At 39.6% G+C, this 16,573-nt stretch overlaps 1 protein-coding gene across 2 annotated transcripts in view; it reads left to right on the top strand.

The window, feature by feature from the left end:
• Positions 1-16,573, top strand: part of LOC139941345 (uncharacterized) — a 57,348-nt gene that overhangs the window by 25,684 nt on the left and 15,091 nt on the right. For both annotated transcript variants that reach the window (XM_071937792.1, XM_071937791.1), the window contains exons 8-12: positions 2,330-2,413; positions 5,100-5,285; positions 7,699-7,792; positions 10,871-11,128; positions 11,461-11,597. In XM_071937792.1, coding sequence (XP_071793893.1) covers positions 2,330-2,413; positions 5,100-5,285; positions 7,699-7,792; positions 10,871-11,128; positions 11,461-11,597 — 759 coding nt within the window. The remainder of the gene's footprint in view (positions 1-2,329; positions 2,414-5,099; positions 5,286-7,698; positions 7,793-10,870; positions 11,129-11,460; positions 11,598-16,573) is intronic.

Below are 16,573 nucleotides of genomic sequence, written 5' to 3'. Positions count from 1 at the left end.
TTGTTAAAAAACAGGTTTAATTTGTTGTTACTAAGCTAATGTTAAAGTGTTTTTTAGGTCTTCATGTGAGAAGTTGTCTATTTTTTCAATTCAAGCACAATGGGATGAATTGATAAAAAGTAGCAATTGCTTTTTCTAGGCTTTTGCTTACATCTTTAAAATGCATATAAATAAGCAGTTGCTAGCAAGCAAAAGCTCTAGTTTAAAGAAAAAGCTTGTTTCTTGCAAGCAAACGTATAGATATATAACAACAACCCTTTGCTTGTGTTATTCAGCAAATGCTTGCAGTGTCACAATCCTTACAGGGTAGCTTGACCTCTTGCTTGTTTCTGATTTTCAACTTACAGAGAAGATTTCAGAAAAGATTTCATCGGCCTAAGGTGTACAAACCAAGAATTAATTGAGAAGAAATATCAAATCCAACCTATCGTCCGTTTCAACAAACAAAATGTTCAATCTTTTTTTCTTATCAGTGCCTGTTGCCAAATTCATACTATGCAGCCATAAAATTTTCTTATTTTTGCTCCTTACAGCTGTGACGAAAACAGTTTTGAATAATAAAATTATCACACGTTTAAGACTTGTTTTTCTCATTTGTAATGATAAAACTTACTATTAAATAAACTAAATACCTTGACAACTACTTTGGCTGATTTCTTTTGAACTATCCCCCCCCCCCCCCCCCACACACACACACACACACACATACACAAATATAAAGGTTATGTTTGGACACTTTTCAAAAAGACAGTGTAAGCAGGAAATAAATATCCAAAAAGCTAAATGTTCTTTTATGAATTGGGCAAATCTCCGGCATCTGCATTATTGTTTAAAGAATTGTATGTAAACATTTCCATGTTATTTGTAATCCCATGGTGATGTATAGTTACTCAAGTTATAAAGTGATGTGACTGCTTTTTTCCCTGTGGAATACAGATTTTACTGCATATGTTGGATGGGACTTTAATATTCAGTAAGATAGAATGACAAAACTAAACAATACTTGATCAAATCATTTTTAACTAAATACAAAATTGTACTACTACTTACTCATGTTAATTGGTTTTTACCCATACACCGATGTGTGTTAGCACTGTATACCCGGTACTTTCCTAAGTCCTGTGATGAAATATCACAGGCATGTTACTCGGGTGGGATTCGAACCCCAGCCCTTGCAATTCTAGAGCAGTGTCTTACCGACAAGACTACTGAGGTTGTCCGGTAGCTAGAGGCAGTTTAAATCCTATGTTTTGACAGCGGGTACCGCAACGATAATAAGAGATGTTAAATTTGCATCGGGGATAAAGAATATTAATTGGTTTTACCCATACACCGATGTGTGTTCGCACTGTATACTCAGTACTTTCCCGAGTCCTGTGAAAAAATATCACAGGCATGTTACTCTGGTGGGAACTTTCTTCCACATATTGTTTGTCATCCATGTTTTCCCGGTTTTTGTAGCAATTGTTGTTTTGGCAATTATGAAGTGTCGTTTATTTCCTTGCTACTCGGTAGTTGAGATTTTTCTTCACAGGATGTATTTGGATGATTTTAAGCAAAGCTGCACTCTCTTGTTGATCACATTTGACCAGCTTTTCATCACCACTCTTTGCAGCCTTTTTGGAAATTGTGTAAAGCAAAACTGCTTCTATTCATTAAGCTCCACATTTACGCATGCGTCGTTGGACTTGAAGAGCGCTTTATTAATAACCTACAAGCAATTGCTTTTGCTTCAGCTTCTGCTGATGATATTTTGCTTTTGCTCGGTGCCTGTGCTAGTTGGTGCCTAACCAATTGCTAGTTTTTAAGAAATTGGTTTAATGATTCATCATACATGTAGGGTGCGCTCGATAAGCTTCCCTGTTGACCCCTCAGTGCTCACTCGGTTGAGCCCCTGACAAGAGCTAATCGAACGATCACTCACCCTCTCATGGTGACGTCATGCACCTGGGGCCAGCCCCAAGTGACCCATTCCAAAAGCAGGGCAGTGGGGGCTCACCCGCGTGAGCCCCTGGAATGACGTCAAACCTATTTGAACGTACCAGGGGCAGACCAGCTTTACCCAAGGAAGCTAATCTAACGCACCCATAAAGTCACGAGATGGTCATACATGTAGGATAAACTATAAAACTTTTAAAGTAGACATCAGCCAAACATGATACAAAAGTAGCACCAATCAGCCACTGCTGCATCTATTTTGTGAGTTGTCATCTAGTACAATATAAAGGTAGGCTCTCTCACCTGTTGAAGATTATTTTTAGTATCTTGAGTGTATTTACAGTGAAACTGGTTCTTATATTGTATATATTTGTTGTCTTATCATTTACAGCCTTACATTCAAGAGAAGGTATTCGTAGGCCTAGAACATGCACATCCATCCTTCAATGTACGTGAGAAGATTTTAGGACCAGGGGTAAGTTTCATAATACATGTATGTACATGAACTGTTATAGACAGGTTTAATTATATACAAAGTTGGGAATAAGACTGATTTAATTGGCCAACATCATCATCAGTTGCACAGTATAGGTGGACCAGGCTATCTTCTACTCTATCCTTTTCTTGTGCTAATCTCTGAATCTCCAGTAGGTTGAGCAGAACATGCATCTTGCAATGTACATTGTACTTTGACAACCTTTTCTTTGCAGCCATGAGATTGGGAGTAAAGAGCATAGATATTGAGTGGCTCATTAACATGTCTCTTTAGGGTGGTTGGTAACTTCCTGCTCAGCAAGCCATACCCATGTTAAAATTAGCAGAGCTGGTACATGTCTTTGTATATGGGCATTTCCAAGCCAAAGTGTACATGACTCCAAAAATCAAATTGTGCCTACATGTTTCTTTATACTTTCTTATTATTCCAAACACATGCCAGGATCAACATCAAAACTTTTTTTAGGATTTGCTTCACAGTTTGATTATAAAAAAATCATTTGTTCAGAAAGTGTATTTTTCAGTGGGAAAACTTTAAAAACTTTGACTTTTTTCAAATGGGTCCAATGTTTTTTGAAATAAGCAGTTACATTTTATATCCATGAAATATGGTGTACAAGAAATATTCATAAAATTTTAACCATCACCCTCCACTTTTCCTTTCATCGCTTACCTTCAGATACTTTAGATATAGTGTATCACGAATTACTACAAAACGGTGACACTTTAATTGATGCCAATTAATATCTATCTTCTACCATTGGTGCCTCAAGTATTTATGAGAAATTGAACTGTCAAGCATTATCTACTACATTTTAATGATCCCAAATTGGGCAAAATCTTTTTACAAGTTGCTGAGGAATGCTATTTAAGAAACTTTGACGTTTTGTGAAATAATAGTAAGTTGTTAATGGCCGGACAAACTGTAGCACGAGTTACCGTAGCACGAGTTACCATGTTTTTTGCATGTCAATGTGAAATTAAGAAAAGCACATCTTTCTAAGGTATACCATAATAAACTTAGGCATAGTAGTTACTCATCATATAATCAATTAGACTTGATTGATATTTGTTTTACGACACGATCAAAATCAAAATGGGTAATTTTTTTAGCATGTCCTCTGCTAGCACGAGTTACCGATATCCAGAGCTGTCCCATGCATACAACAATTATTATGTTTCTCGTCAAATTACTATGAGGATCTAGCCTTGGATGTTGGCTTTCAAAATACAAAACATTAAGATTCAAATCAAATACGTTTAATAACTGGAGCTTGGAGTATGAAAAAGGACACCATAAACTGTAGCACGAGTTACCGTGGAATTGCCCATATATATATTTGGTTTGCGATAACACCATGTGTGCATCTACATGTACTTGCTAGTTAAACTATGTTCTTTTATAAGAAATACATCAAGTTAACTGTAATTCTAAACATTTTTTAAACGGAAATTCTGATTAAGAGTCCCTGCCTGTAAGATTGTACCAAATTAGGGAGGGGGGTGTAATTCATGGGTTCGCAGATCTTCTTCTAAAAAATTAAAGTGATACACCATCATACCAAACGAATAAATCCAAAATTTTAGTTTGCTGACACTTTCGGTTTTTGGAGTTACCAGTTATCAAAGTTTGGGCCAAAAGACCCTCGAGAAACGAATAGTACATTCCCTGTAAACACAAAAATGTGCGCCAAGCTCGTCCCAACAAAGGTAAAACATTTTTTGAAACCTCCAGTTGGGCTTATAACAAAAGTTTTTAACAAAAATTGGGATCTCGTTGGCGCGTCATGTTACGTGCACCTGAACCTTTGACGAACAGTGCCCTCACGCCATTTTCAACGCCTCATAATTCAACGCGCCTATAAGATCCCATGAATTAAACAAGTTCACATGAAAGAGCTTACATCCCTTAAACAAATTTAAGTGAAAAGTGCGTGGGATCTCGTTGGCGCAGTGAGATAATAGAGGTCAAAGTTCAAATTTACCAATGACAACCGGGTGTTTTAATGACAACCAGGTGTTGGAACAGTTTTCATCGAATGACAAATGAAAAAATCACAGGCATTTTACTCGGGTGGGATTCGAACCTACGACCTTTGCAATTCTAGAGCAGTGTCATACCAACTAGACCACCGAGATTGCCCAGTAGCTAGAGGCAGTTCGAATCCTATGTTTAGCAGCGGGTACTGCAAACGATTTAATAGATGTTAAATTTGCATCGGGGATAAAGAATATTCTTTAAAATGCCTGTGATTTTTTTCACAGGACTCGGGAAAGTACTGAGTATACAGTGCTACACACATCGGTGTATATGGGTAAAAACCAAAAATTAATATTCTTTATCCCCGATGCAAATTTAACATCTATTAGATTCAGGAAGGTTAAGCAGCCATTGATATTTTGTGTAGCAATCTCAATTTGGCAGAGGTTAGCAGATTCAGGAAGGTTAAGCAGCCATTGATATTTTGTGTAGCAATCTCAACTTGGCAGAGGTTAGCAGATTCAGGAAGGTTAAGCAGCCATTGATATTTTATGTAGCAATCTCAACTTGGCAGAGGTTAGCAGATTCAGGAAGGTTAAGCAGCCATTGATAATTTGTGTTTGCAGAAGATGGCTTACAAATGTTCCTAAAGCTAATTTGATATGTGTCTTATGTATTTTAACAGGGGTCATTTCTTCAACATATACGTGCAGAGACTGGTGCTAATATCTATGTAAGAGGCCGCGGTTCAGGACACTTGGAGCCAACATCTGGTCGAGAAGCATTTGAAAATTTGTATATATTCATCACTCACCCAAAGCTGGAGGGAGTACTTGCTTCAAAAAAACTTTGTGAAAATCTCATTCAAACTGTAAGTATGAAACTCAAGTTCCTTTCATTTGTGCATTGTAGTTAGATTCTCTGAGCATAACAATTCTACGAATACCAGAGCTCTTTTAAGTGGCAAAAAAACAAAAAACTTTTTCTCGTCAGGGATTGCTTCCACAGGTTCCATCCTCCACTTTTTTGACCCGAACTTCCTCCATGATATTTTGACCAGGTGCTGTTCAAAATTATACCATCAGGAGCTACCCCAGAGTCATCCAGTCCATACAATGAATGACTGATTTACAAATTATTGTTGAAATTGCTGTTGTTTTTTAATTCTCTGTGATGCTAACTTAATTCAAAGTGTGAAACTTCTTATTTGATGACCAGTGCAGTTAAACAAAGTGAAAGGATATGTACTAGTGCTGGGCGAATAGTGAAATTTTGTTATTCGGATACCGCTGGCCAACTATCCGAAATTAACCGGATATTCAAATAGTTTTTTCGCCGAGAGGGCGCTAGAGGGCGCTATTTAAAAAAAAAATTAAAAAAAAAAAAAAAAAAAAAAAAAGTGTCACTCGGTTCATTCATAAAAATGACCGGATCTAATTTAAAGATGGCGATTTGCTTTTTCTTTTGATCGTGATTGACTCTACGTGAAGGAAAACTTTTGTAATCTTTGAACAAATTACGTCAGAAATGTCATTGTTTTAACTCTTCACGGAGGTGAGCATAGTTAAATACTTAATTTATGCTGTTTTATGCTTGTCTTAATAGAAGTTTCATAAGGATTCAGACAAAACATTCATATCAGTTGTCGCCCGACGTCCGCGGATATTCGGATATTAAAGAATATCCGGTTACTCGGTTGTAATTACAGAATTATCCGGTTTGTAAATAGGTATTCGCTCTATGCAGATATCCGGTTAAGAAAAAAAAGGCATTCGCGGTTACGGATAGGAAAACCTATTCGCCATTAACCGGATATTCGAATAATTCGCCCAGGCCTAATATGTACATGTATGATGACCAGTGTACATGTAGTTAAACAAAGTGAAAGGATATGTACATGTATGATGACCAGTGCAGTTAAACAAAGTGAAAGGATATGTACATGTATGATGACCAGTGCAGTTAAACAAAGTGAAAGGATATGTACATGTATGATGACCAGTGCAGTTAAACAAAGTGAAAGGATATGTACATGTATGATGACCAGTGCAGTTAAACAAAGTGAAAGGATATGTACATGTATGATGACCAGTGCAGTTAAACAAAGTGAAAGGATATGTACATGTATGATGAACAGGGCAGTTAAACAAAGTGAAAGGATATGTACATGTATGATGACCAGTGCAGTTAAACAAAGTGAAAGGATATGTACATGTATGATGACCAGTGCAGTTAAACAAAGTGAAAGGATATGTACATGTATGATGACCAGTGCAGTTAAACAAAGTGAAAGGATATGTACATGTATGATGACCAGTGCAGTTAAACAAAGTGAAAGGATATGTACATGTATGATGACCAGTGTAGTTAAACAAAGTGAAAGGATATGTACATGTATGATGACCAGTGCAGTTAAACAAAGTGAAAGGATATGTACATGTATGATGACCAGTGCAGTTAAACAAAGTGAAAGGATATGTACATGTATGATGACCAGTGTACATGTAGTTAAACAAAGTGAAAGGATATGTACATGTATGATGACCAGTGTAGTTAAACAAAGTGAAAGGATATGTACATGTATGATGACCAGTGCAGTTAAACAAAGTGAAAGGATATGTACATGTATGATGACCAGTGTAGTTAAACAAAGTGAAAGGATATGTACATGTATGATGACCAGTGCAGTTAAACACAGTGAAAGGATATGTACATGTATGATGACCAGTGCAGTTAAACAAAGTGAAAGGATATGTACATGTATGATGACCAGTGTAGTTAAACAAAGTGAAAGGATATGTACATGTATGATGACCAGTGCAGTTAAACAAAGTGAAAGGATATGTACATGTATGATGACCAGTGCAGTTAAACAAAGTGAAAGGATATGTACATGTATGATGACCAGGGCAGTTAAACAAAGTGAAAGGATATGTACATGTATGATGACCAGTGCAGTTAAACAAAGTGAAAGGATATGTACACGTATGATGACCAGTGCAGTTAAACACAGTGAAAGGATATGTACATGTATGATGACCAGTGCAGTTAAACAAAGTGAAAGGATATGTACATGTATGATGACCAGTGTAGTTAAACAAAGTGAAAGGATATGTACATGTATGATGACCAGGGCAGTTAAACAAAGTGAAAGGATATGTATGAAGCTCCACCAAATTCAGATTAAAAACACAGTTGATTGAATGCTAAGTGTAGCAAGGGTTGATGAAAAATCCTGAAAGACAACTATTGTGTCACTAATGGGAGATTTTTCTTTATCACAGATTCATACTGAGTATAGTAAACACCAAAGCCAAACAAGGACAAATCCTACCCCTCTTGTTGGAATGATTGTTCCAGCCAGTGTTGCACATCAAGGTAAGCCTAGTACTAGTATTACTAATGTGCCAACTTAACACAGACTATAGACTACTTGAGAGATGCATGTAGTTCTGCTTCTGTATGGATAGAGTGGATGATGAACTTTGGAAACACCACAACACATTTATAGAAAGGTTTGCGGTAACGCCATGTAATGACTATCTCTAACGAGTTGGGGTGGTTCCAAAGAACCCTTGGTTTCAACTCGATGTTTCAACATTACATGTATGCTGTGAGCGTCTTCTGGAGAAAGCTGCACTATGATGCTGCAAGCTGCTTAAGTACTGTGGAGGCGGATTAGCTTGGTGATGCAGGAAGGTTGGAAATGGAGCTCGGTGATGCGTGGTGAAACTGGATCCTGCTCTGGAGCCTTTGGGTAGTGTGTGGGGTGTGTGTGCTCACTCAACTGTGTCAGTAGGAACAAGCACAGGGGATAGTGAGGGTGTGGGGCCTAGGTGACTGAGGGTATAGATGACCCAAAGTAGTCTAAATAAATAGTGGGGGCCTTGTCTAAGTAGTGGGGGGCTAATATTGAGTGGAGGGGTTTGGGCCTAGGAAGTGACCGTGGATATAGAAGATCCATTCGGGAGCCAGATGTCACTGATGTGGAAGCCGATGTCTTGGGGTACGGTGTCACGCTTATGAATCTCAATGGCCTCTCTGATGCGCCTTGGGTGCCATGCCTGGATTGTAGCGATGATTTCTGCTGCTTCCCAGTCAACTTGGTGGTCAGTGATTTGGGAATGTGTGACGATGGCTAATTTGTCGAAGTCTCCCCTACTTCCGTGTGCTCGGTGTTCCTTAAGTCTAGTAGGAAGGTTACGCCCGGTTTCCACGACATAAACCTTGCCACATTCGCATGGAATGCGATAGACTCCGGCACAGGTGGACGGGTGCTTCTTGTCCTTGTGCGATTGGAGAGAGCGATGGAGTTTCTTTGGACTGGAGTGATACACCTTGACTCCTGCTTGCTTGAAGATGCGTTGGAGGCGATGAGAGGGGGGACCTAGGTATGGTAAACTCACTGTGGGTGTGTGTGTGTGTGTGTTTGACCTTGGGTAAAGGAGACCCTTTGGTCGGGGGGACGGGCTTGCTTGTCTTGACTTGCAAGATTATCACATGATCCCCTCCCTCCCTTATCGTACTGGTCTTTCACCTGACCAAATTAATGATTTACTTTGCACATGCGTTTCTTCTAGTTGTTTCCAATTTCAGGGCAAGTACTATGAGCAGACAGCTGGGACCTCCATGGGATCTCCTATATCCCCGGTCCTAGCTGACATATTCATGGAAGAGTTCGAGTCATCATCTCTCCTCATCGCTGACCTCTGACCTAGTCTGTGGCTCCGCTATGTAGACGACACCTATGTCGTGTGGCCCCACGGTCAGGACTCTCTCCATGAATTTCTGCAGCACCTCAACCAACACCCAAATGTCAAGTTCACCATGGAGCAAGAACATTCCGGAAAGATACCCTTTCTTGATGTTCTCATCACAAGAAACCCAGACGGCACCCTCCATCACAGCATTTACCGGAAACCCACCCACACCGACCGTTACCTGCATCAGCAGTCCTTCTATCACCCTGCTATCAAGTCATCAGTCAACTGTGCGCTGGTTCAACGTGCTTACACCATTTGTGACCCGGACAGCCTCCAGCACGAGTTGCAACACATCACAACTTCTCTACAACGGAACAGATACAACGCCAAGCAAGTCAAGACAAGCAAGCCTGTCTCCCCCGACCAAAGGGTCATTGACCAGGATTTGACAGTCTCTAATTGTGCTCACAACTTTGTAATCATGTTTGACAGCCAGTTCAATATGAATGCCCATATCTCAAGTTTGTGCAGAAGTGCTTATTTCCACCTACGAAACATTTAAAGCAGAATCCACAAATGGGTCATTCCGTGTCAAATCACCCAATGGGTTAAGCCCTACCCTCTTCAAATTTTCTAAATTTTTTTTTATGGGGTAATAATGGCTCAACAGGCTCAAATTCAAATTTCAGCTACATCCAATAATCGGTTTTCGCGCTACGGCATGCTCTTTCTTGTTGATTTTGGTCAAAATGCACCTGACCCCTGACATTCAAACGATCATAAATCGGTAACCGTTGGGTCAAATTTGTTGAAACTGGCCGGAAACTGTTTATCGAACAGAGCTGAAGTTTGAAATTTCAGCTTGTTGAGCCACAATCACCCTATTAACCAAGTTTGAAGAGGGTAGGTTTAAAACTGTCTTTTTTGGGGGGTGATTTGACACAGAATGACCCAAATACATTTGAAAAGATATGGCAAAGACAGTCATCCATGCGTTTGTCTTTTCACGTCTGGATTGTTGCAATGCTCTACTAGTTGGCCTCTAAATCTCGCCTGCATTGTGCCCTGAACAACGCAGCTTGAGTCATTGTCCCACAAGGGAAATACGACCACATTTAGCCTTTTCTGAGAGAGCTTCATTGGCTGCCGATGAGTAAGAAGATCTGCTTTAAGATTTGCCTCGGCGTCTTTAAGATCCTGCACAGTGGTGCTCCTCTCTATCTCTGTGAGCTTATCTCCGTCGGGCAAACCAGTCCAGCTATAATATCTTTGAGCTCTTTTCTGTTGGTAGAACCGAGAGCAAGAACTGTTTGCTATGGTCAGCTTGCCTTTGTCAAAGCTGCACCTTCTATCTAGAACAAACTTCCTGTAACACTACTTTTTAGTCAAACTTCATCTCTGGACATAATTCAAGAAGAAACTGAAATCTCATTTGCTTTGCTAGTTACATTATCTTATTTTCTTCAGCTGTTTTCCTTTTGTGTGTAGGTGCCTTGACCAGGGTTTCCTGATGAGTGTGCCAAATAAATCTATATTATTATTGAAATTATTATTATTATTCTAAAGTTGCAAATGGCAAAAACAAATCTCACAAAAACAAACTAGTCTACACAAGATCAATGTGTAAATAAACATGTGAAATAAAGTGTGTTTGTGCAGAGATTCATGCCTACATGTACAATGGAAAGAAAGACAGAACAGATCTCAAAGTTTTGCCTTTGTGTGCATTTTTATATATTTCTTTTGTGTTTAGGACAAGCAATTTTAGGTCACAGTTCAACAACTGCGTTAATTCAGCAGCCTAATACTGGGACCATTCAACGTATTCAAGTACCAGCTGTTATACAACAAACGCCTGGAGCATCTCAACCTCAAGCCCATACTGTAGCAATTAATCAAGGAAGAACGCCACAATCAGCTTCACTTGCACAACAAGTGGGATTGGCTCAAGTTGGTAACACTGTGGTTGGAGTTGTCAACTCGGCTTTAGGAGCTAGCATTGCCCAAGGGAGTGAGTACCAATGGGTTTTGCTTACTGCTCGTATATAATGAGCTTATGGCAGTGCTCCACAAATGCCACACCTGTATTGCAGCACTCCTAATAGTCGCAGCTTGATTTCATTTGGTTATAGGATTTTAGCATAATGGACCATCAAGCCTATTCAGTGCATAACGAGCCAAATAGATTTGAAGAACCTTTCTGGGTTTTCAATTTCAACATTGTTATAAATGTACAAACATCATGGAGGGTTGGGCAGAGGCAGTTCTCTCAAATGGTAATATTTCCCTGATAGGATATTTGGATTTCGGTTTTGTGATGTTACTTAACAATTTGTTTTGTAGATATTCAACATGCAGCAAGGAGTCAGTCAGGTCAGCTAGTGTATACCTGTACTGTACCTGCATCTACAGGGGTTGTGTATCCTCATCTACAGCAGGTTGTTCCACAACAAGCAGCCCATCAATCTCCTGCACAACAGGTCAGTTTGCTCTAAACACTATAGTTAGAATTGCATAATAGACATAAGGTCTGATACAACAGTTCACAGTGGGTTCAGGGACTTCTTCATTCATCTAAACACAGTAGCAGTAGCAGTCATCTGCAGGTGCCTACAAATCAACAGAGATGGATGACTGTTAATCCCTGATGATTGGACGGAAGCCCTTCTTGCTCGGATTATTTTGGAAAGTACATATGTACAGCTTCCAACCTTGCAACAGTAATTACAAGTTTTGATAAATAAGCATAGTTGAACCTAAGCTTGGGCGATATCGATTTATTTTATTCACGATATATCGCCGACAGAAGAGACAGTCCTAGCATAAGAGAGGTGTTCTAATGACCTATTCTTCTGGTTTTACTCCAAACCTATGGGGTGCAAGATGTCTCAGCTAGCAAATACATCGCGATATTTAATCGATATATCGATATATCACGATTATCGCGATATATATCGCGATATATCGATATTTCGATTAAAACCAAATCCATCCGATATCGAAATCGTGTCCAAATTAATATCGCGATATCCGATAATATCGTGATATCGCCCAAGCTTAGTTGAACCAATGACCGCAGGATTAACATGCCAATGCGCAACCCTACATGTTGACTGTTTCCCTCTTTTTTCAATTTGCTTGTTTCGGTTGCCAGAAGAGGTGCAACCTTGAATTAAATCCCACTCTAGTAAATTTTTACTTTGTTCAACCCCAATAAAAAATCTGAGACGACATAAGGAAAAATTTGATTTGAAATGTTTGTCTTTATAATAAGAGTAGTTTAAGAATTCTTCAGACTACTTCAATCTGAAAATCTGTGGTGCAGAGATGAACTGGACTAGGAATATAGACCTACTGTGGACCTGACTATATTGGTCTTGGTATTCCACAACTAATGAGCATATTGTAATTTGGCTCTGTGTTCTGCAAATAAACAAATCATAACCTTTTTTAGACATGTAAAATATCACTGTAGAAATGTTCCGTTAAGGTAAACAAGCAAACATGACATAAAGTACATTATGTCCAACAAACCACAGAACAACAATACACAATTGTTGCACGCTGTGACTGGGTCCATGGCGTGTTGTACACCCGAGGGGGAAAAAGGCACCCGAGGCGAAGCCGAGGGTACCAATTTTCCCTCCAGAGTGTATAAAACCCATGGACGCCAAATCACAGCGTGCAACAATTGTTTGGTTATACCTTGGTAACATGATTGTTCCTCTTCTCAAAGTAATGTTTTCATCTTCAAACATTATGACGATGGATTACGCATAGTTAATAAGCAGACGAACAGTTGTTCAAATAAGAAACCATTCTTCACTGTTCCCTCGAACCAGCGGCCGTTTCATACTAAGTGCTGAAATCGACCAACAGTGGGAACGATCAAGTTGATGTACACCAGTTAACATCACTCATGTTACCCGCCGTGGCGGCAGCCATGGTACATGCGTATTTGTTGCACAGAACGTGATTGGTTCTCGACCAATCAAACTTCACAATTTGTTACCGAGGTATAACAATAACTACTGCTTACCTGTGGCATACGCTGTACATGTAGGATATAGCTCTACTGTGCTATTAAGGCGGGATCCAAGATTTGTTTAACTGAATCCAAAATAAATCCAGTCATCTTGGTTCTGTAACCAGTAAAATGTTCATATAGATTACAATAATAATCTTTTAGATGAATTTGTTTCATCCAAAGGGATAATGTTGGTGCTATCCCATCCTTTGTGGCGTGTCATGCCCTTAGTGGTTATGAGTAACAGATTCAAGCTCTGGGCTCCATTTCATATGACGTCACAATGCAAATCCATAGTAAACGCCCAATATGGCCGCCCAGTTTTTTTTGCTAACCTGTGAAATACGCTTGCACCGTAGCAAATTGGTCTGCTTCAGTAAGCACGAAAATTTGCTTACCATGAAGCAGCGCTTTGAAATTGGGCCCTGGTGTTTGATCAGCAGAGTGTGGGTTCCAGTCTCGGTCTTGACTCATGATTGCTTCGTAAAGTTGGGGAGGTAGTGCTTTCTGCTCTACCAGTCAGGCTTCTGATATATGATACCGTAGTCTTCATCCCTATGGACTGTAAAGAGGGTAACCCTGTTTCGGCCCCAGGAGCACACAATGTAGAACTGGTGGCGCGGGCCCCTGGAAAAAATAGTTGATTGCAGCCAACACCTCAAAGTGACCTTCGGGCTTTGTGTAATATTTTTTTCTTTTAAATATATCCAATGACGCTGTAGTATTTTGGAATGAGTATTTGTGGTATTACAATTCCAAATAGGATATTTCTGCTGGACTATTCCACTTTTGTTATGTTAACTGGGAAGTGGTGGGGAAATAATTCAACCAAAGAGTATGGCCTTTTGTGTCCATTTTGGTTCAGTTACATGTTGGTGGATTCAAAGAATCAAGTAAATCTCTTTGAGCATCTCTTTGAAGAAAGATGCAGGTGGGTTTGCAACAAATTTTGGGGAAATGGGGAACGTATCCATGAGTTTGTCTTAGTTTCTGAGTGCCCAAAGGTGTGTATTCGTTGTTGGATTGTTCAGAGTAAGGCAATTAGATCCTTTTAAGGATATTTCTTGAATAATTTGCGGGAGCCTGGTCACCAGGGTTACTCAGTATGGTCTGGTGGCAATTTTGCTCTGAGGATCATGTCTCATATATTTTTGGCTTTTATAAACGCAATGAATGGTGGGTTCGGAAATATTTCCAAGAGTGTTTCATCACTCTGATTGGGGACCGGAACTTGTGGTCATTCAACATTTATGTAGGGTACATTCTCATGAGAAGCTAAGGCATTAAAAAAATCTTCTTTTTAGTTGCCAACATAATAATAATAGAGCGCCGGTATCCTCCTCAGGAAGGCGCTCATGGCGCTTGAGGAGAGAAAGACAAATTAGGACTGAGGATTGTGTGAGTATGCTTGTTTGAACAGGTGAGATTTTAAGTTTGTCTTGAATGTTGTTATTGGTTGAGATGATTTGACAGTTAGTGGGAGTTGGTTCCACACCCGGGCTGATGCTACAGAAAAGGACCTATTGCCCCAAAGAGTAGAAGTTCTGGGCTGATGAAGCACCATGAGCTCATTAAAACGCAGTCCGGTGTGTGCTGAGGTGTATGGGTGGATGAGGTTGATGGAGGTATTCTGGAGCATTGTTGTGAAGAATTTCGAAAATGAATAGAGCAAGTTTGTACTGAATCCTGTGTGATATTGGCAGCCAGTGGAGATCCTGTTATACAGTGATGTGGGAATATTTACTGGTGAGAGAAACTAGTCTGGCAGCGATGTTCTGTAGACGTTTTAGTTGGTTTCTCTTGATGTCAAAAAGCAATGAATTGCCCATGTCAATTTTGGAAGTGATGAAAGCATGAACAAGTGTTTCAGTGGTGTGTTTGTCAAGATATTTCTGAATGTGTCCAATGTTACGTATTGACATGCAAACTGATCTAGAAATTGTTGTCACATTGGGTTCCATGGATAGTGACGAATCAAAGATAATGCCAAGATAGCGGACTTGAGTAGATGGTATGATGGATGAATCACCAATTCTAATAGATGGAATATGAACTTTAGATGATTGCTGTTTTGAACCTAGAATGATAAATTCTGTCTTCTGATCGTTTATTTTGAGCCAGTTTTGTGTCATCCATGAACATACTTCATCAATGCATGCTTCCATCTGGTGGACTGCTACATTGACCTGATGTTGTTGAGGGTCTACTGACAGATAAAGTTGGATGTCATCTGCATAGCAATGATAAGATATGCCATACTGTTGAATAATGCTGCTAAGTGGGGTTGTGTATACCGAGAACAGTACCGGTCCAAGGACTGAACCCTGTGGTAGCCCGAAATTAAGTGATACAGTTGGAGAAGTTGATTCATTAATGCGGACATACTGTGATCGGTCTTTAAGATAAGATTTGAACCAATCTAGTGCAACTCCATCTATCCCAATGCGAGATTTGAGGCGGTGAAATAATGTGGCATGGTCAACAGTATCAAACGCTGCTGATAAATAAAGCAGCACAAGTAATGATATCTTGCGGTTGTCCATAGCTTGCAACAATTCGTTTTGAAAGTTGATGAAAGTTGATGAAAGTTGCACCAAGACCACTCTCTCCAGGGTTTTACTAAGAAGTGAAAGGTTAGAGACTGGTCTATAATTCTTCATTTCGTCTTTGTTAAGATTGAACTTCTTTAACAACAGTCCAATTTTAGCAACTTTCATGACATCTACATGTAGGACAACACCATGCAGTAAACTGGCATTGATGATGTCAGTAAAAACTGGGATAAGTGAGGTTGAACATTTATTAAACAGAGAAGATGGAATAGGGTCAAGTTCGCAGGATTTAGATGGTGAGTTCTTGAGAATGTTCGATACATGATCACCTGTCACTTATTGAAATGATGTGAGAAGATGTGTGGCAGAGACCTGTTCCTCGTGGAAAAGATTGTCAGTAACATGCTGGAAACCACTGTGAATCTTCCGGATCTTCTCAGTGAAGAAGGAGCAGAACTCATTGGCCAACTCATTATCACTCTGGCTTGCAGGGAGGAGGGATACACGACTTCTGTGGAGAAGTCGGTCAGTAAGTTTGAAGAGCTGCTTTTGATCTTTGGCATTAGCAAGAAACAGCTCCATGTAGTAATTAGACTTTGCCGTTTTCATGATGTGGTTGACTTTTTGCTTTTGTTCTTGATAGAGCAGTCGATCAGCTTCAAGGTGTGACCGTCTCCATACCTGTTCTAGGCGACGCCAATTCTGCTTTTCAGTATGAATAGCATCAGTATACCACAAACAGTTTGGACGAATCTTAAACTCACATCTCTTACAATGTCTTACATGTGGTATGCTTATCAAGAAGTGATTTAAGGGTATTGTTGTATCTGTCAACCTCGGTTCCTAGATCAGCTGCTGGTGTTGAGTGGAGAAGGTT

This window comes from Asterias amurensis, chromosome 9 (assembly GCF_032118995.1).
Source record: "Asterias amurensis chromosome 9, ASM3211899v1".
In the NCBI taxonomy this organism is placed as follows: Eukaryota; Metazoa; Echinodermata; class Asteroidea; order Forcipulatida; family Asteriidae; genus Asterias; species Asterias amurensis.
Note: the sequence above shows the minus strand (reverse complement) of the source record. Positions and strands in the feature narration are given on the sequence as shown.